General features: G+C 42.9%; 1 protein-coding gene across 1 annotated transcript; it reads right to left on the reverse strand.

Annotated features, from left to right (window-relative positions):
- Window positions 1-228: 228 nt before the first annotated feature.
- TMX4 (thioredoxin related transmembrane protein 4) lies at window positions 229-21,274 on the reverse strand. Its single transcript, XM_039716875.1, has 8 exons — window positions 21,059-21,274; window positions 12,218-12,333; window positions 8,900-8,945; window positions 8,111-8,239; window positions 7,360-7,405; window positions 5,810-5,911; window positions 4,093-4,156; window positions 229-3,681 (listed from the first exon to the last, which is right to left on the reverse strand). Exons 1-8 carry the CDS (start codon window positions 21,241-21,243, stop codon window positions 3,428-3,430), a joined length of 942 nt encoding a protein of 313 aa, XP_039572809.1. The 5' UTR covers window positions 21,244-21,274; the 3' UTR covers window positions 229-3,427.
- Between the last annotated feature and the right edge of the window lie 566 nt (window positions 21,275-21,840).

Consider the following 21,840-nt stretch of genomic DNA (forward strand, 5'->3'; position numbering starts at 1 on the left):
GCCCAGCTCCATTCTGAACCTTTGAGAGCCCTGGGTTCCTCCAGGGAAACCCTCCAAAAGGAAACAATTCACTGATGTCCAGGTTCCTTTTAAAGAATTTAAGGAATCTTCACCTCTATGATTATTGGGAAGATCAGCATTATTAAAAAAAACCAAACAAACCCAACCTTTTGTTAACAACACAGATGAGCCAACTCTGCACTGAGGAAATGAAAATGACTCCAAGCAGGTCATAAATACAAAATTTTATGTGGCATTTCAGTAAAAATACGCCTAAGTATAAATTTGCAACACTTTCGTGTAACAGACGACCCTGTGTAACATTTGCAAGAAGAAAACCCACATAACACGTGCCACCCCCACGGGGGCAGTAAATACAGAGCATTCCAAGACACACATACAAGTTTCACACAGATCCCAAGGACAGGAGGTTTGGAATGCTGGATGGATTTCCGCCTCTTGAAAAAGGAACCTACCAGATTTTTTCCATGACTTGCTGTTAAGCATTCCCATTCCAGTGGCATGCAGCCCAATTGATATTTAAATTGCTTCTCAACACTTTTAAATTAATTTTGACACACAGCTCTAGTTCACAAGCCTTAAGGCCCTGTCCTTCATCAAAACATTTTGAACAGTGCCAACAGCAGCTTCTCCAAGGCTCTTTTGTCTATACTGAGGTTGCAAGAACAAATTCCATTTCTTCATGATTAATCCTAACAGAACAGAGAGAACAGTACACCCAATTGCACAAAAGGTTGATCCTGACTTTTTGGAAACACACCAAGTTTAAAACTATTGTCACAGTCTAATTAGCACTACTCACATGATTCAATTAAAATGCTTTTAGTGGAAAATACCTGATCCTGGAAGGTATATTAACATGACACTTCTACTGCACAGCTAATAGTTTTTCTGTTAAACAAAAATTTAGCCTTTACAGTGTTTGCTGCCTGCTGTTTCCCAGATCAATATTAGTCAAAACTGACTATCTCCAGTATCACACTACAGTAATTTTCCTACAAACATAAAATGAAGTTGGAGAGATCAATGGTTGCACAGTCTCACCTTTTCTGAGCAAAGCCTTAACCACAGCTCAGTGATCTTTGCCATAAGATACACCAACACACATCAGATAGGGTCAAACCCAGTCAGCATTAATATTCCCTACTTTATTCATGAAAACACAGGAACAACACCCATCCTGTGCTCAAGAATCCTCAGCAGCTTGACCAAGCTCATCATTTCTAGATTCACCAGACAGATCTAAGCTGCTGTCACCTGCTGCCTGCTTACTTAATCCCTGCTCATCTGGCACAATGGGAAACACTTCACCTCCTGGGTTTTAATAATCCAAACCCAACTGTGCCGTGCCACGACAGAGGAAATGTGAGCAGAGAATTCACACACACCACACCAAGGGGCTCCTGCATCTCACAGACCACGTGCCTTTTAGGACAAAGTGCCATTGGGGCCTGGTTTGCTTGTGAAATCCACAGGGAAACACAACTCTTGTGGGAACACCTTTTTGTCTTCGAGGTGCACAGTTCTTCTCCTCACACTGCAGTGCCACAAAGTTTTCTTGGTTTTGCAGACAGAAGTGTGGCTTTTAGGAGGCTGCTGTGTGCCTCCCCTCTGCTGAGGGAGCTCTACACCAGCTCAGTCACATGGGACAGCACCCAAACAGCACAAGCTGTTCTCAAGATAGTGCAATGCACAGATAGCATCAAGTCCATGTTTCCACCTATGTGAAAGCACATTTAGAGGTGTCCACTATATGGAACTCACACTCCAGACTGGGAGTACTCCCTTAGAAATTACAAGTTCAGATATGCAGTGTAATTTTCTTCTTTGAGCAGCTCTACCAGACAAATGCAGAGTTTCCACCATACAGTTTGAAAACATATGGGACAGGACATAGATGGGAAAGTTGAGCTTTCTTGGCAATTATGTTCTTTATAAGCATTAAAAAACAACAACAACAAAACAGCTTTCAACACAAATTGGCCCTATTAATCTCAGTCTCAAAGGAAACCAGCATTTTGCACTTGCAGCTTCTAATAAGAGATGATCTCATCTCTGACTACTCTTTGTTCTTGAAGAACAAGATGAAACTCATGCATGTTAGCAAGATTTATGCAATATATATATATTTTAAAATAATATCAAGATCAGGACATATCTTACGTTCATGGTCATACATCAACAAAGCAGGAACATACAGGATCTCATGGAGGGTACTCCTCACCAAAAAAGACTCACATATCAACCCAAAGGAGTGAGACACTGATATGTTTAATGACCCAATCTAACCACATCTAATGCTGTCTACCTGATGAGCCAATTTCACTTTACACAGTTCAACATGTGCACATTTGTTCTGACAGAAGCAGCAAAACCCAAAGCTCCTCACCACTACCCACCTGTGCCCCCTCTCCTTCCCCAGCGTGGTGATTCCAAAAGTAGAAAAGTGATCAAAGGTAAAACCCAAAGTGCCTCTTCAGACAGCATCACTAAAGCAGCCTGAGTTCTGCCAAAAGCATTCTGAGTTGGAAATGGCAGGACTGCACTGCACATGACAAACCTGCACTGGCAAGATAAACACAACTTACTGACTCCAAAGTGAATACTTCCTGCTACAACCTCCTGATGGGAACAAACTACCAAAAGAAAAAAAAAAAAAGTAGTTGTGCTTTGGCAAAATTTCCCCCCAACCAAAATACTTTCCTTTAAACCTTCTAGAAGTCCCAACACATTTTAAACATTTAGCTGCCACTCTCCTTCTGCCTGAGGTTTTTAATTACTCCAACTCCTTGGGTCAAATAACTCAAGCTGCACTCTAGATCACCAAAAACTGACACATCTGGGGGTGAGCTGCAGGATCAACTTCCAAAACAAACACAAATAGGAATGGAAGAGAAAGGTGCTTCAGCTGAAAGTGATAAAAACAAACCCATGGTACACAACATTTCTGATAGAAGACCAGTAAGGTGCCTCCTTTCACTAGTGAATTGTCTCTGTGCTTCTGTGGCATTTGGGAACAATCAACATTCAGACAGAAAAGTCACAGTCCTGCCAAGCTACCCTGGAGTTAAAAGCCCTGATCTTGCTCAGGTCAGTCCTTAGAGGGACACACACACAATGATCATTTCAGAGCTGGTGAACTGAGGCTGACACCCCCATTTTCTCTGAGGACATGGAACAGATAAGACACTGATTCTGATTGTCACGGCTAAGGTCACACAACACACAGCAAATGTGCTTATCAAAGAAAGTAAGCAAGTACTAAGCTTAAAAAAAGAGGAGCCTGCTGGCAGAGCAGAGCTTTGCGTAAACACCAACGACAAATCAAGTGTAAGCTCCAGCTTCAGACCCGGGAGGGGTCTGACACTTCTTTGGTCCAAGCGTGCAAGAGACACCACTGGGAACACTATAGCTCCTTCTCAGCCCCCTGACTCTTGCGCTGCCTCACTGTGCTTTCAGTCTCTGACTCAGCTAGAGGCTGCTCGCTTGAGTCTTCCCCTTCTTCTCCCCCTGATTCTTTTCCAAGTGCTAAATCCTCCTCCGACTGCTCAGCGCTGGAGTTGGCTGCATCGTCCCCGTCGGAGAGGTCCTCGGCGAGCTGCGCCGCCTGCCGCGGCTCCTCCAGCGCCGCGCTCTCCGCGCTCTCCGCGGGGATGGCTTTTAATAAACAAAGCACAGACCGCGGTTAGACCGACCCGCACGGCAGGGCCCCAAGGTGCAGGGGCGTGCTCTGAAACACTGATCAGCATCAGCATGGATCACGGTTACTACTCCAGCTGGGATTGCAATCGGGTGATTCTTACAGTCCCTTCCGACCTGAACCGTTCTGTGACTAAAAAGCTTTTACTAATTTTTCAGTTATTTCCTTAAACCTTCAGTAGATTTCTCCTCCATTTCTGTTTATTTTCCTTGCATGGCAGGCACAGACTTTCATTTTATTCCACTGAGTTACAAAGCAAAGACAAACTAATTTTACTTGGCTCCTGGATTATTGGCTCACACCTAAAATCTGAACAGTGTATTGCCCTCCTACAAATTCTACAGCTTCTCAGCCTCTTAAACAGTTCTTACCAGGTGTTTCAGCACTGTGTTTTGACTTGGCTGGGCAGAGGCAATCTGAAATCAAAACCAGGACCTGTGGAAAGGAAAAAGGCATTTATTAGCAATAATAAAACCAACATTTATTAGCAATTGCAAAAGTCCCTGCACTCATTCTTTTTAGACAGATATACACAATCAAATTTTAAAAATTGTATTATCTTGCTTAGAGATAAGAGCTAAATAAAACCATGGAAAAAAGTGCACTCTCAGTGTGTACTAACCAGCATTCCCTGCCTTCTACTACCCATCTTCTGCCTCCTACTTTCCTAAATTTATTCAGTACTGACACAGCTCACAGCTGAAGAACAGCTCAGAGCACAGTTGGGAATTTTTACTTTCTGAAAATTTATGAAAAAATCTTGGTCAAGATTTCCTGTATTTTAGGATGTTATTCCATTCCTATCCCTGGCTCCCCAATACAGATGTGTGCTCCACCTTTTGTGTTCATTATTTGACCCGCCCAGGGCAGAACTCAAAATGCAAGGAAGCCATTTGTGCCTCACTGTCACACGCCAAGAACAGTGCAAAGAAAAAGACAGAACTGACACCATGTGAAAGAAATATATTTCAATCATCGAAAAGCTTTTTGGAAAGAGCTGAGAGATTAACTTCACATTTTTTCAGCTTTTTTAGTTGGGTTTTTTTTTTGGGAAGGACTAAGGAGAGTTTCTTTTAAAACATGATATTCACTTGCTCCTAGTAAAGCTAACTAACTAACTTTTGCTTTAATTTGTTGAAAATCTACCATCTAGGAAAAATGCAGCTGTTGAAATTGAATAATCAAAAATATTTGCTTGTATACAACAATTCTTTATGCACATCAAGTATAAAAATATGGTTTTGCCTAAATCCAAATTTCAACTGCATTGTAATCACTTCCCAGAACTCCTGGGAAATAGATTGACAAAATTTTTCTTTATTTCACTAATATTTGGGCTGCAGGGCAGACATCCACATCCCAGAAACAACTTTTACACATCCTGCAAGGAATAATGACTTAGCAGCAGGCTAAACCAGGTACCAGCAGAACTGTTTGAACTGTCCTTGCAGTTGCAGAATGTGCTTGTGGAACAGGCAACTAATCTGAAAAAACCTAAACCCCCAAATCTCCAAAGCCTTAGAAAATATTTTCATCCTTTTATTTTGAGTAACAGTGTGGCAGAACCCTTACATTGCTGACTCCCACAAAACCAATTCCTCTGTGGTTAATGAAACTCCCCACAAAACCTGTTTTCTTAGAAATTTGGAGTCTTGATCAACTCTGACCACTCACATTCCACCCTTAAGTGGAAAAGTCTTAGATACAAAAAGGCCAATACAAGAATCACTCCTTTTAGTGGATGGACTGAACAAATCTAAACTGAAGCATTTCCTAAGAATTTGAACAGACTTCATAAGAAGGTGACCTGATTTGTATTGAGGGCACTGACCACCTCTCTGGGGAGCCTTGTGCAGTGTTTAACCACCCTCTGCTTCCTGTCTAAACCTCCCTGGCACAGCTCTAATCCACTCTCACACATTCTGGATGTCACAGGGAAGAGATATTAGTATTCAGTAATATATAACTAAAGCAAGATATATTAAATATATAGGTAAGTCTTATGAGCAAAGTTGGTTTTATTTTTTTCACAAGATAACGCAAAGCAAGAGTTCTAGCTAACTGAGAAAAAAAGTAATGTTCTCTTACCAAACCCAGGAGCAGGCCAATCAGCAAGGTGGCCAAGATGAAGATGGCATAGGAAATCCAAACATGAACTCCAAGAGTGCCCGTGAGGTAGTTATGAATTTGCTGGAAATTAGAGCAAGATATTTAATAAATTCATACCTAAACCCACTTAGGACTTCTACTGCCAACACCATCACATGAACTGCTGTCTGATTAAGACCTTTCATTTAACAATATTTATACTGAAGTCTTCCCCTTTTGACACCATTAAATCTTGGGGGTTTTTACTAATTTGTTCCCATTAAAAGGCTTTTTAAGCAGAGGATGTGCAATTCCTCCTCCTAAGACACTCAGCATTACAGATGACACACAACCTTTACTGCAGATGGATGGATGAGGAGCCTTGCAGCTTGCAGGAAAGTATCACAACATCCTTCATCCTTATGTGGCATCTGTTCATTAACTAAAATTAAGCCCTTCAGCTCTTCCTTAAGCTTTTTAGCTCTTAAAAGGAGCCACACACTCTAAGCATAAACTAAATAAATTATTTCACTTCCAAATTCAAATATAATAACCCAAATATAGTGCTAAGATTTCTTTCAAACTTTGATCTGTTCCTCAAACCCACAAATTCAATTGTCTGAGTCAAGCAGCACATGGAGTCAGTGAGCTGGTAGGAAGTCAATTATGACATTAAATCTCTTTCAAAACAAACCACAAACAACATTTACAGGAGTTTAAATACGAAAATTCCAGAGTCTTCTTTTTAAATGTCAGAACATCTTTTGATATTTATTAAGGCCCAAGCAAAGACAGCAGAGCAGGAAGAGTGAGGAAATGTACACCTGAAATATTCATTGAAGTGGAACACAAATTAGAGGTTTCTTCCCAGGACAGTTAATCTTTCAGGAAGGAGACTATAGAGAAACAACACCATTTCAGAGCAACCATGGAAGAGAAATGTCAGAAGTCTATAAAAAGTAAATATTATCCAGTGAAAGAATCAAAGATACACAACTCAGAGCTCTGCTTGATTCTATGTTAGTTTGGTGCTTTGTAGAAGTGATACAAACTTGTTCCAGCTCTCAACTACATTTCTTTTCTGAAGCACATGTTACAATAGGAACATATTTTGCTGCAATCAAATTCAATCTCACTGACACAAAGGTTTTAAGAGGATGTTTCTTAACCAGAATCTGAAAATTCTCAGTATTTGGATGCCATGGAATAACTTGAAAAGTTCCCAAATGAAAGCATCTTGAAATATTTTAAAGTAAAATATGCTTTAATATTTTAAAGCACACTTGAGTGTAGCTAAGTATTTCTCCTTTACTTCTCATAATGACTCTATTATCCAAATTCATCATGTTCCTACACAAGTGGTATTGCCAGTTTGAGCCCCAGACACAGAAATTATTACTAAAAAACCCCCTTGCCCTCCCTTCTCCTGTGCAATACACAATGTAACTCCCATAAAGGATAACAAAAATATTTAGTTATGTATTGACTTTTAAACATATGATTATTTCAAGCACAAAAAGGAGTATGGAAAACGCTGTACAGTTACTCACCCTGATCCATCCTGAGAAGTGAAACAGCCCTGCCATGCCATGCATCCTGGAAAACAAGGAAATGGAAGCACAGGTTCACAGCAGCCCTGTGGCTCCTCTCCCCATTCCTAAATATCCTACAGCTCTTCTTCCTTCTCACATGAAAAATAAGGACCCTCTCTGGGTCTTTGATGTGGATTTGTACATAAGGGCTTCAGCCAGAATGAACTGCAGGCCACTCATGCCTTTGGTTCATCCTTTGTGCCATGCAAGCTTTCTACAATATTTCTAAGCAAATCTCTCTCTCTAAAAACAAATTCTTAAATATCCTGTAAGCACTATACTGTTTGCTATTCCAAAGAGAGACAAAAGTCTCTCTTGTAAAGAAATAAACAAGAAATCCTTAAAGCTAAAAGCTGCCCAGTAGCCAGAAGTCATGAAGCAATAATTTACATAAACACATGCATGAATCCAGGACTCAACAGATATTGAAAATGCCACTTTACATAATGCTCACTGGCTGTATTTTTTCTTTTAATCTCTTTTCAAAGAAGACATAAACAAGCCCTAGCAGGCACAAACAAAAGAAATGCAGAAAATAAGCTGCCTTTATAGGTGAGAAGCTGGGAATCAGGCTGTCAATACTGATGGCTTCTGCAAAGCCTGCAAGTCTAAGGAATAAAGGCCTTTTGTCTTTAAACTGTCAACACAGGACCCTCACTGAACAATGAGATATAGAACATTGCTCTTGTTAACAAAAACCAAGGGTTACATTATAGAAGATGGAGACTTCCATCCTGCTACAGGCTCCACAGCTTCCCACTTCCTCTCTAAGATGTAGCCTTGAAGATCTTCCAGGGTCCGGGAGCCGCGGTATCTGCGGAACACTCCATCGTTGGCACTGCAGAACAAACCCCTGTCAGCACAGACAGCCCCAAACCCGGGTAAAAAACCCAACCAAAACCACACACACCTCACAGGTTTCACTTGCGCAGAGCTGGGGGTTTGGGAACTGTAATGCACAATGGAAAATCTCAGTTTTTAAACAGCATGGGGTTTTGCCATCTATAAAGCTGCTATTTTTCTTAACTATTCACTGGCACTACAGCAAATACTCAAAGCACTTGAGGTTAACAATCAAACTTTCTAAATACATAAGTATACAGTATTATGTATTATAAACAAATATATACAGTATACAGTATTATAAACAAATAATTCAGAATTAAAAGTGCTTTGCATTTGTATCTGCACAACTCATAATACTCTGACTTAATGAAGAGTTCAATATTTTAAAGATGGCATCACCTTATTGGAGAAGAGATACAGCAAATGTCTTCTCTGCTCCATTTTAATAGCATGGATAACAGGGAAACTTAGTGAAGTCACTTAAACTAAAGAAAAGCTTCACGTAAGGAATTCATCATGCAATCAAAGCGACAGTAACCTGAGCTGAAATTGAAAGTCACTATTCCTTCAATTTCCCCTGCTTTTCAGTTACAGATTAAATCAAGTGACAAGTAGGAGTCAACAGCTACAGTTTCCAGTATGACACACTTACTGGTAAATTGTAGGAAGTGTTGTGACAAAGAAACGACCACTCAAGCCTAGAAAGGGAAGAAAACAACACAAACAGTTCAGTAACACAAATTTCTCAGCATTCTGATTTATCTATAAATACCAACATATCTGTATTTTAGAGCAGGCTGCACAGCTTTCACCAGTGTTTTGTAAATGCAGGTTAACAGTTTGTCTTCAGAGATGTTACAAACAGTAACAGATACTAAATATTGGTTATAAATGAAGGAAAAATGTTTAGCTTGAAGAATGTTTACTGGGAGGTAATCTTCCTCATCAATGGATTTGTCATGCCAGTATCAGCTGAAATTTTGGACCAGCCCAGCATTAGAAGCACTCAGAATCCATTAGCAAAGGCTGAATTCCTATAGGCAGCAACTGCAATTCATATCAAGTACCAGTGTAAAGAGTATGGTTATTTAACTTTGCCTTTTATAAAATTCTGTGAAAATCTTTGGGGAAATGAAGGCCTTATGCAGCCTTCAATAAAGCAAACAGCTCTAGGCAACAGGATTAGCCATGGAAAAGTATTGGAGCAAGAGGGTTTCTGCCTTTAGAGACAAAGATGAGCCATGCTGAAATAAGCCAGGTATTTGTAAAAGTTTCACTGGTAATGTTTTCCTCAGTGCGAATTCCTCTACGGAACAGGCAAAAAAGGGTTATGGCTTTTTTTGTTGTTTGGTATTTTGTTTGAAGACATGTAAAGCAAATGATCTTTAAAGGTCCAGAAAGGAGAGCTTCTTTGCTCTCTGCCTTTATTGCTATGAGAGGCAGGGTGATGAAAAACTTTCTGAAGCACCTAAAAGTTGTGCCAGCACAGGGAGATATAAAACAAACAAACCCACAAGTGTAACAGCAGAATTAATAAAGTAGACAGCACAGCTGCACAAGGAAAAGTGGGTGGAGAGTCACAAAGAACATAATTAGCTCAAGAGCAGAGAAAGTCATGGGAACACTGACAGGCTTTTTGAAGTTCTTACAAGTGCCACTCAGGCAAAGGAAATAAAACAGCTCAAACCTCTCACGTGTGGCCTATCCTAGAGTGAACACCTCAGAACAACTCTGAAATCTAAAAGTCATGAAATACCTCTAAGCTCCCCCAGTATTTTTGGTGGAGGTTTGCTGGTTATCTAAGGCACCTCCCTAGATTGGTAAAAGCAGATGTGAGTCAGCTACAAAATTTAAGAACACATTAAACTGTTTTGGTGCCTGTTTAATACAATCTTGAATTGGCTACAGTTAAGCATCTGTCTGTCTGCAAATCAGAAACTGACACCCACTATGAAATCAGCAGTTAATCAAAAATTTAAAAACCCTTTTATCTGAGGTATTTCAGAGGAATGCACACCTCCAAAAATGTACAGAGAAATAGAGATGTCATCTAAAACTCCAGCTGCTTTCAGCCAACAACTACTCAAAGACGACACAGAAGATCAAAGCAGCCTTGTTGTAATTCACAGGTAAACGTTGTGATCAGGAGGTTAAAAAAGAAAATTTAAAAACCCTTTTATCTGATGTATTTCAGAGGTATGCACAACTCCAAAAATGTACAAAGAATGGAGATGTCATCTAAAACTCCAGCTGCTTTCAGCCAACAACTACTCAAAGACGACACAGAAGATCAAAGCAGCCTTGTTGTAATTCACAGGTAAACGTTGTGATCAGGAGGTTAAAAAAGGCACCAAAAATATGCAGAATTTAAGGGTCCAGAAGCATCTCCACTATTTGTTCCACACTGAATCTTCCAATGGAGAAGATGAGGCAAGAGGAAGCACTTGAGGGCTGGAACATCAAGGGACTGAAATCTGCTGTGGAGCCATTAAGACTCTGGTGGATTCATTCTTCAGGCATCTCCTGCAATTAAGCACCATGAATGGCCACTTTCTCGGTGCAATTTTATGTAACTCTGCACTCATCTCGTGGTTTTCCCCTAATTTAACACATTCTGACTACTTTCAATTCAATGAAGGGGTTACATAACTAAGACTAATTAAAGAACCACTGTGCAAGCAAGAAAGGAGACAGAGCACTTCAACACAACTGAAAGGCTGATGCAAAGCCCACAGTGAAAATACTTCAGTAACTTTGGAGAGCTCCATAGAAACTCCAATCTTCCAAACTACATCAGCACCAAAGGTCAAATAGGTAATAAATGTTGTTTTCCAGTTTGTGCATTCCTTACTTATAGAAAGGCCTGCAGCTCCCAGTGCTGAGCTGGATGTTGTAGGTTTATTGCATGAGCTTTGGTACAAATTCATCATTTTGGTCAGTCCTTTGACTCAGAAGAAACCCATGCTTAGGGGTCAGGACTCTCAGCAATTCAAGTATTAAGTTTACATCTATTTAAACAAGATATTAAAACTCATCTGTTCATTGCACTATATAATGATTAGTATATGCAGCTTTTTGATACCAGATTTTTTGCATACTTGTGAACTTTTAACATGACACGAACCTACACAGGGTCTAGAACAGCTGGCATTTTCTTGTCTACTTAGATTGCTGATTCTGAGACAAGAGTTTTGATACAGTAAATCTGTTCAGCATGTATTCAACTAATAAATGCATTTTTCACACACTTTATAAAGCAAAACCAAAGAAAAATAAGTGAAGTCTGGTCTTTTTTTCCTAATAACATCACATCTATCAGTCTTTTGATACTGCTGATAAAATCATTTATCCCCTCAAAGGCCAAACACGCATGAAGCATTCCCAGGAGATGCAGAGGTTTATACAATATTAATACTGCTTGTACAAAGACATTCCAAACTTTGAAGGGAGTCACCAGAGGAATAAATTAGATTGCACTCGTGCTTCTGTGAATAGTTAGGGAAGTGTTTTTATAAACATGTTTGCATATGAGCATCACCAACAGGAAACAGCAATAACATCTGTAATATAAAGCACTGCCAGAATTAAAGCAGTCAATAAACCAGCAACATGCTGGAAACAATTAGCAACTTTAATTAAAGCAGGCTTACTCTACCACACCCTGAAATTCTCCTAACGGGAGGCTACGGAGCTGGAATCTTCTGCAGACAGGTTGGAGGAACGAGACAGGCAACAGCTTCCAGTGAAGAGGATTAAAATAGAGAATAAGCCTCTTGTAAGTCAGCATGAAGCCAAATCACCCCCCCAATTCTTTAATCCTTCAAATTGAGTTTATGAACTTCAGAAATACGGACTGTATGGAGAAACAAAGTGTGGAGAACATCATTTTGACTTTGAAGCCCAAATAAAGAGTGAATGGCAGTTGTATTGAACAATTCCTGTTATTGAAACTCCCAGTCCCATGCTGTACCTGGCTCCTGAGTGACATCCACCTTCCCAACAGTGATGCCAAGCCGCTCGCTCTCCCTGGCAAAGCTCTCCCAGGTGGCCTCGATCTGCTGGCAGGCTGGACACCAAGGAGCATAACTGCAGGGGAAGGCAGGGGAGGATTTTAATGCTCTTACACTTAAAGACATGCAAATTGAGTTAGCGTACAGAGAATGTACAAACATGCCAATCACACAGCAAAAAACCTACAGTTTTTCTTAATCTAGTCTACTGAATAAGACAATCAAAGTTTTTTTATCAATCCCTATGTTCCTCCCCACGTTATTAGAACAAAACAAATCACAGATTTGAGAAATTCATATCCCAACTCCTCACCACTTGTGATTTATTCTATTTACATGGGAAATAAAATACATTTGCATGTCAGCTATTTGAATTACTGAAGCCAGGCTGTCCTCTGAAGCAGCATCCTTCATCACAGCATTTTGTATTGATTTCCCACACCTCAGAACTTCCTGAAATTACATTTGCCTTAGCCCACTACTCCATACATCACAACGTGCCCTTTATGATAGCAGTCATGAGAGACTTAAAAAGAGCACACATCAAATTCCTGCTGCTCATACTTATCATCTTGTTTTTACCCAGGATTCATTTCAGAATAATAGGACTGCTCTTTTCAAGTGCTGAATTTTCTACACTCTCAATCAGAAGAATTAAACCAATTTTGCACCTCTTGGTAATAATCAATCTGGAAACAGAGCAGCTAATATAAAGGATAACATCAGATAAAATTGATAATAAAATCCCTTTTTTTCCACCTTTCTGTATTTTAGCCTAACTTGGCTGGCCAAGCCTGCATGAAACTTGTGCAGCTTGCCAGGCTCTGTCAGACACACCAAAGGGAACCAGGACTGGGAGGTACAGACTGAGCTGGGGCAGTTCCACATGCACAGCTCAGCCTTTTACTCATGAGGAGAGACCTTTATGGGGTTTAATTTGATTGACCAGGGCAGGGATGGAGGTTTCTGGCAGCAAAAGAAGTGAGTGTGTGAGTCTGGGGACACTCTCCTTGTCACAGGGCTCACCATGCTCCCTACCCACTGCAAACCACAGAAACACATTCCCTCCTGGGCAGAGTCCAAGATCCTTAGCACAAAGCCATCACTGGGAACCCTCACAGGGTTCTCCACTCCTCTGGTTTGTCTGCCACCACTGCTGTGTGAGCTAGGGACTGGCAATGCCTGCTCTCTGGCTGTCAGCAGGAATGCTTCCTTCCCTACTGGCTGCAGACAGAGACATCCCCTGCCACCCCCAGATGTCTCATATGAATCAAGCTCAATGTAGAACAGGTCATCTCTCACAGAAGAGGTGGAATTAAATGTATTCTGAGTGCTTTGTGGTGGTTTTTAAGCTCCTGTATTTAAAAAAAGGAATCTTGTCACTTGGCAGTTTAAAGGACACAAATTAAAAATACTTGTTTTATTTAATTGTAGTAGAAACTTATGAGTCTAACTGTGAAAGCCTGTATCTTGTCTTTTTAAGTCAACATCGTCCTGTGTGAAAGCATCTGCAAAAAGGGCATCAATCTTATCCTGCCAAGAGACAGCCCCTCAGTATCCTTCCAAAAGATGCTGGAAACAAGTCTCACACACAGCAATGTTCTCCATTGTGCTGCTGGCCCAGAGAGAGCTTTTAATAACAGTCTGACAGATACTGTACTTCACAAACAGGATTATTTCATTAGAGAAGCTTGACTGATAAATAAGAACCTGCAAACATCCATCAGATAATGCAGCTGGTGTTGATCTAAAGTGAAAGAGAAGTCTGCCTGTTTTCTAAATCCAGCTTCTCTAGATGTCTCAAATTCACACCATGAGATTTTCAAAATGAATACATCCTTTAGCCTGTTTAATCTGATTTTGGAACAGAAATTTCCACCCCATCAAAATTTATATTTACATTTGACATACATGAGCATTTCTCCTGAATGAAGTGGAATATTCAATACACGACTAACACTCATACGATTGAAAATATTTCCTTTAGTTCAAAGCAGCATGAAAATCTGCCCACGTCACAGTTCAGCAGTGACAGGATGTAACAGTGAACTTCACAAAAAGCTGTGGTTATTGGCTAATTTTTAGTATCAATATTGGACAGGGGATGGCAATAGTTCCATATAATGCTGCAAGATCCAGCCACTCCAGCTGAACACTGGCACAGACAATCGGGACTAAAATATTTGCTTTATGTTCCTGAAATTACACATCCAACTCTTGCCAGCCAGGAAACAGCCTGTCCCCACACGTCCAAGAGAGAACTTGCAATAAACATCAGATTTCTGCAAGAGTTACCACTGCTGTTTACCTCAACAGCCTCACTTTCCTGAAGCTTTCATGTCTGCAGTTGTTGTGCAGCATCAAGGAATTCATGATTGTCCCCTGGATATAACAAATACATTACATTACCAAAGCTTTATTGTCTCTTTCTCAGTCCTAGAATACTGTAAGTGTAAGGGGAGGTAAGTTACTGAACAGTAAAATACCTCACACTTAGGACATCTTTATCAAAAGTTTCAAAAAACTTTCTGCACCCTGAAGGACTGAGGGAAGTACTTGATTTCAACAGGGTCTTCTAATGAATCCTTTACAACTGTGGCTGATTTGTATTTCCACAGAAGTTATGGTACAACTACCATTCTTAAATTCATAGAAAAGAAATATAATGTAGGAGCAGGGAAACAGACCCTCGTGTCTGCTGTGGAACCAGACTTTGTTACTTTTCAAGGCACAAAATGCAAGAGCGGGTCCCTGGCAAAAGCAGATGTAACCAAGTTTCTCCTGCCATACCCCAGGCAGGCCAGGAAGCAATTAGCATTTTGTCAACACCACCAAATTTCGGGCTGTCACTCCCATTCCTCCTCCCTGTGCACAAGGGGGTAGCCCTATTAACCTGCAGGGCACAGGGTGCAGTGCAAAAGGTGTGACAAGAAAACGGGCCTCTCCCAGTCAAGAATCAAAGCCTTCTGGAATTTAAATCAAGACCTGGGAACTCTGTTAAGGGAAGAAAGCTTTCGGTAGCCTGTTACACATTAAAAGGCAATTTGCTGGTCTCTATCATAGCTAGAAGTGACACACTGCCAAACTATTCCCTGCAAGGTATGGCACATTCCTCAGCACACACCTCGTTCCTGATGCTTCCAGACCTCTTCCATAGCAGAGTTTAAAGCTGAAATGCTCTCACACACGGTCAGCCTGCCATAAAACGGCACATTCCTCAGCACACACCTTGTTCCTGAAGCTTCCAGACCTCTTCATAGCAGAGTTTAAAGCTGAAATGCTCTCACACACGGTCAGCCTGCCATAAAAAAGGCAGCAAACATCTATCACTGCAGCAACCCTTAACCTCAGTGGACTAAAATCACTATTTCCAAGCATCCAGGTGTTTTCTCCTGCTCCTACTCCATTTACGATACCTAAAGCTTTTTGCAGAGAGCATAAGGAAAGCAATTGAAAAACAAAATTTTAAGCTCTCAGGCTTTTCTTTTGACTTCTATTTACCTCTGATCTAAAGCACAAAAGAACAAGCTTTGGCTTTCAAATAGCAACAACTTCAGTGAGGCAGCACAAAAAGCCCAGTGAAGTGAAAAGCAGTTTGAGCAAAGGTGCCAGTCAGCTCCACCACCCCAGCGATCAGTGAACGCACAGACCTTGCTGAGAGGCACTGATGCAGCTCCCAGCCACTCTCCCTCTGCCGCACCTGCCTGGCCACTGAATCCACCGTTTCACTCCGTTTCAAGCACATTTCACTGACTCTTTATCTGCCTCCTCACCACCATTACCAACAATAACAGATGCAACCCTGAGCACCATTCCACACTCTGCACTAACGGCAATTCCACCAATTGCACGAATCCAGGAAAAAGGAAAAGCAGCTCATGGATACAGGCATGAGAGGATTTGCTGAACAGAAAAGAGCAAAACCTGCTTAAACCAAGCTGCTTGATGGAGTTCGTATTGGCAATGCTATTAAAATTAGAGCAAAAATGTTGGGACAGTACTCAACAGAATGGTAAAAGCAGCAGCAAATGAAATTCTTATTTTTATTGTGTTAAATAGTTTCGCCTTATTGCTACAGATCTCAGGAGCATACAAAACCAAAGGAAAAAAAAGGCAATTCTAAACACAGCTAGGTCTTGGGGCACGACAGGCAGCTTTGTAATGCCAACAAAAGAAAAGCTCCAGATCAACTGTGTGTTTTTAAAGACTTTCCAAGTGAGCAGGTGGCAGCCAAAGATACAGAAGTTGGTCCCTGTCATTTACCCGGATCTGTATCACCACAGCACAGCCCTGGAAGCTGTCAAGGAGCTTCCTGCCCAGTGCCAAACCCCTCCAAACCACACATGGCTTTTGTTTTTTTTTTTTTAAAGAAGGAGAAATTATTTTAAAATAGAAGGCAAATCAATCAGTGAGAAATTAGGTGAATTATTCTAGATCTTCAGCAGATTAAGTTCCATCGTTCTGCATATTTTTATGTCCCCTTCTGCACCTGCTTTGTTTCTGCTACAAAGTATATTTCAGCATCACATTTTTGCAGTTTTTGTTCAGCCAATGCCCTGCACAGCACTCAGCTGTGTGTTCAGTTATTAAATAAAATGTTTGGTCACTTCCTCTGAACTCAGCCAGCAGAGCTGCAGAGGCTTCAAAACCAAAACAGAGTTTTGATAACTTGATTTTCATTCCCCTTGCTTTTTGGCTTTTATTGGGTTTTGGGTTGCTGGGTATTTTTAAGAATAGGACAAAGAAAAGCCTGGACACTAACAAGAAAAAAGAGACTAGACACCCTTAAATGACAGAAAAGTCTCAATCTTGCTGAATTCTTTAACTGACAGTAATTGTTAAATAGTTTACCACTTTAAATAATTTGAGATTTTATTTACACAAAGCATTGCAAGGCAACTGATTAAATCATCCACATGCCAAAACATTCAATTTCATTTTTAGCACACTCCCTTGAAGCTACAGAAGAAAGGTGCTGGTGGGAGGGCTGAACCCTCGCAACCAGCCAGCCACGGAGACAGCAGGGCAATGTTTAATGGCAAGTGACAATGAGAAAATAAAAAGTGTGGGCCTGCACTATAAGAATAATAAGCCTTACAGACATGACTGCTAACTGATCTCCTGATTTTCACCTGGCTGTACTAAAACGGACAAAGAAGACATTCTTTTTCAGGTACACACAGCACTAAGTCTGTGCTGAAACAAAGGGGAACCAAAACATTTAACACCCGATGTGGGAGCAAGCACATAAAGTACTGCAGATGCACCAAGAGCATAAATGGTTTCTTTTGTAAGCAGAGCCTCAAAGACAACAAGTTCATTGATGGGTTGGGTTTTTTTGTTTGCTTGTTTTAATTTACCTCAAAAAGAAGAGGATGTTAAATTCAGATAAATCAAGTTTGGAACAAGTTTAGTTTACAAATGCAAAATGCACTTTTAAGTAAGCAGACCAGAAATTAGTTTTGTGTGTTCCAGACAGACACGATATTAAGACAAAAAGAAAACTCATCACATTAATGAATCATTATCTCACAGCTACAGAACAGAGATAAGGAAACAGGGGAACTTTTAAACACAGCTCATTCCAGCATCACACTCCCAGCACTCCAGCCCAGACCTGTGTGCTGTGATAGCAACAATATCCAAAAAACAGTGCAATGTCTGGCAGATACAGAACCTTCTCCAAAACACTTATCAATAAAATGCAGCAGCGCTTCCAGGGCCTGCAGTTTTTCCAGCTATGAATAACGACATATTTACAAAAAGTCAGGTGAGTACACGCACCTCAGCTAGGGGGAATGAAGAAAAAATATCCTATTTCTGCTACAGATGCCACACACAAGTAATTTGAAACTTAAGTTTCTCTATTTAGGCACCTGGGAACAACAAAAAAGTGGAATTACACAGTGATTTTCCACTTTCCCAAATAGAAAAACTGACATTACACAGCAGCTGTACCTGTTCCTACCACGGCAGGAGGCTTCAAAAGAGCAGCTGATGAAATTATTTTTTTTTCATGAAGATGCTATAATAACATTTGCAGTAAAAAAAAGTACTGCTCGGAAAACAAAGGTGTTATAAATAAATAGGAGGCTCTCCAAACAAATGAGGCTCTAATGGACATCACTGCAGTGCTGCCAGCCAGCCCGAGACAGCTCGGAGGGAATGCATGGACTGACACACAGGACTCCGTTTGGATCACTCGCTCTAAACCAGATAAAAACCAGCAGAAGCCAAAATCCCACAGAACAGAAACTGCTGCAAGAATCAGATGAGCCTGTGTTTGCTGTTCTCCCGCTGAAGCCACTCGGGCTGAGGATTCACCAGGAGTTTCTGCCACGAGCCCAGCAAGGAATATTTAGGCAAAAGGGATGCAGCTGCTGCCTGTGGAAAAACTCACTGGCTGAAAGATCTGCCTGCCCCAGCTCCACTCCCAAAACAAAACTGAATTTTCTCCTTTCTCTTACAGATTTTTTGACGATGAGGACCCAGAGCAGGGATGGGGGGAAACCAGGATCAGATTTCACTTGGAAAGCGCAGAGGGGAAAAAACCCGGACTGGATTCTGCCCGGAAAACATTAAAAAAAATCAGTGCCAGAGCTCAAACTCCCACTAATTCCACACCGGCAGCACTGAGTTTGTATCCTCACTAAAGACAAAGGTTCCTCCTCAGGAGAAAAGCAGAAAGCACCAGTAATGAACCACAGGAAATAGCGTGGAGGCCCGAGGATCTCTCACACATCGAACACCAAATAAAATTAATTAGTCCAATTCAAGCAATGCAGCAACATGTACCATGCTAAAGCTAACCCTGCACCATTGCTGTGCTCAGCAACCTCTCACTCCAAACCAAAACCCAATTTTTCAATTGGAGTAAAGGCTTCCAAAGGACTCTAATTGTTTGCTACCCCAACCACTTGTGGTTTCAAGTCAGTTCCTCTCTTTTTTCTTCTTCGGAGGCACGCAACACTAGTTATTGAAATATTTTCTTTTAGAAATAAAAACTTCAACTCACCATAAATAACCTTCCTCCTTAAAGCTCACCAACCTGTGTACAAAACAATAACTTTCATACAATTGCTTCCACGTTGCACTAAGTGAAAAAACTTCAATTTAAAACAAATTTACTTTTTCCTCCACCTTTTAGATCCCAATAAATGAAGAGAGACACAAAACCCATTGTGAATCCTCAACCACAACAGCTGGCATCCCTGGTCCCTGTCAGGTGTTTCAAGATCGTTACCACCTTTCACTGATTAACACCAGGCTCCAGCAGGATCCTGAGCACTGAAGCCCTAAGAGAGACGATCCATGTCGCTAAGAAGAGACTGGAGATAAAACAAACTCAAGGGCAAGCCGAAACTTTAAGCAGCTAGTTAAGTATTTAGGAGGAAGCACAAGTTCAGATGTTCAAACTGTTTTAAACTCAGGCACTTGAGCAGAGTAGCACACATGCCACAATAAAATTCTATTTTATAGCTGCACGGCCCACAGGTACCACGTGGCTGCACTGCCTACTTAAACTATTCATTGCTGTCTTAAAAAAAAACTCCCTCAAACTAGATACAAGCAGGTGAACAAGGCTCCACCAAAAATAAAGTCACCTGCATTTCAAGAACTGTGCCATGCCCCAGGCAAAGCCACTGCTCCGGTGCAGCCAGTCAGAAGTTAATGAAATCTGATGCATCTCCCTTGAATGAGAGCTCCGAGCTCAAGTCAAGGCTGGGACATTATGCAATCCTGCTCTGGAAGCCTACTCCTGCTCAATGTTCCCTGTGGAATCCAGAATTCAGCCCTCTTGGAGCTCACACAGAATCCAGCACCAGCCCCCGCTTGGGGAGCAGGGCAAGGGGAAATGTTGGACATTATTCCCAGAATGACCCTTTTAACCTTGGGCACTCAGATGAGAACCTGAGGAACAAGCAGTTTCACGGGAGCATGGAATGGATGGGGCTGGAAGGGGACTTTGAGGGCTATCCTGTGCCAAGCCCGTGACACAGGCAGGGACACCTTCCACTGTCCCAGGCTGCTCCAAGCCCCGTATATCCTGTGCCAAGCCCGTGACACGGGCAAGGCACCCTCCTCCAGCAGGGACACCTTCCACTGCCCCAGGCTGCTCCAAGCCCCGTTCAACCTGGCCTCGAACACTTCCAGGGATCCAGGGGCATCCACAGCTTCTGCGAGCAACCTGTGCCAGGCCTCACCATCCCCAAGTAAAGAGTTTCTTCCCCAATATCCAATTTAACCCAACTATCTGTCGGTCTGAAGGCACTCTCCCTCAGTCTGTCATGACACGCTCTTGTAAACAGTCTTTCCCCATCTTCCCTGTAAACTCCCTTCAGGTACTGGCAGGCCCCAGCTAGGTTACCCAAAGCCTTTTCTTTTCCAGGGTGAACAACCCCAATTCTCCCAACCTTTCTCAAAGGAGAGATGCTCCATTCCCCGGATCAACTCGGCGGCCTGCTCTGGGCTCGCTCCGACACCTCCACGTCCCTCATTCCCCTCTGCCTGGAGTGACCGGTTTAACCTCGGGCACCGTGTGCCCCCACAGGCCGGGAGCCGGCGGGGCTCGGTCCGCCCGTGGCTGCGGAGCCGGGAGCGCCGCCGGCTGAGGCGGGCACCGGGCACCGCCTCCCTCTCGCCGTCCCCGGGCTGGGGAAGCCGCACGGCCCTCGCCAGGGCGGGAAGGGCCGCTTCTCCCCACAGCGGCGGTGGGGTGACCGGCCCGGCCCGCGGGGAACCCCCCTCGCCCCCCCGGCCGCGCTGCCTCCGAGGCGGGCGGGAAAGCGGCCGCTACTCACAACTCCAACATCCACTGGCCCTGCAACACCAGGCTCCAGTTGGAGCCGCACAGCACTCGCACGCTGCTCCGCGGCTCGCCGGGGCTGTAGAAGGAGGAAGAAAAGCAGGCGGCGGGACCCAGCAGCGCCACGAGCAGCAGAGCGCGGAGGAGCCGCCGCCCCTGGCGCCAGCGGCCCGGCGCCATCTTGGGCCCGCCCGCCGGCCCTCAGGAAGTCGGGGCAGCGGCGGCCGCGGGGGCGGCGGCGGCAGCGGCCGGGAGCAGCTCCCGAGCGGTCCCCGGCGTGAGGAGGCGCTCGAACGGGGCCTCGGGGCGCCTGCTCCGGCCGCAGCGTGCGCTCGGCCAGGTCTCCTGAGCTTTCTTGCCGCCGGCGCCGTGCGGCGGGAGCTGGCTGAAGAGCGCAGTGGCTTCAGCGGGGTGCTGTGAGGCACGATCGCCTTAAAGCCAGGGCTGCCCGCTGCCGGGGGCTGTGCGGGCTCACGGAGCCCCAGGGCAAGCCGGGGCTCTGTCAAACCCCTGCCGAGGGTGACAGGAGCACCTCCAGGTGGTGCGGAATCCCCTCGGACAGCGGTACTCCATGGCAGCCCTACCGAACATAAATTAATTTCTTCCTCCTGTTGGAGTGAAACTTCTTGGGGCACTCTTCACCCCGTCCCAGACACACGAGGCTGTGTTTCCTTGACTTCAGTGAGAGTCCTGTCAGCCCCATCCTTTTGGCCTGTCCAGGTCCCTCTGAACCTTGCCCTTGAGTGGGATGATTGCGCTCTAAATTAATGGAAATTA

Source organism: Passer montanus, unplaced genomic scaffold, assembly GCF_014805655.1.
Source record: "Passer montanus isolate IOZ18808 unplaced genomic scaffold, ASM1480565v1 scaffold37, whole genome shotgun sequence".
Lineage (NCBI taxonomy): Eukaryota > Metazoa > Chordata > Aves > Passeriformes > Passeridae > Passer > Passer montanus.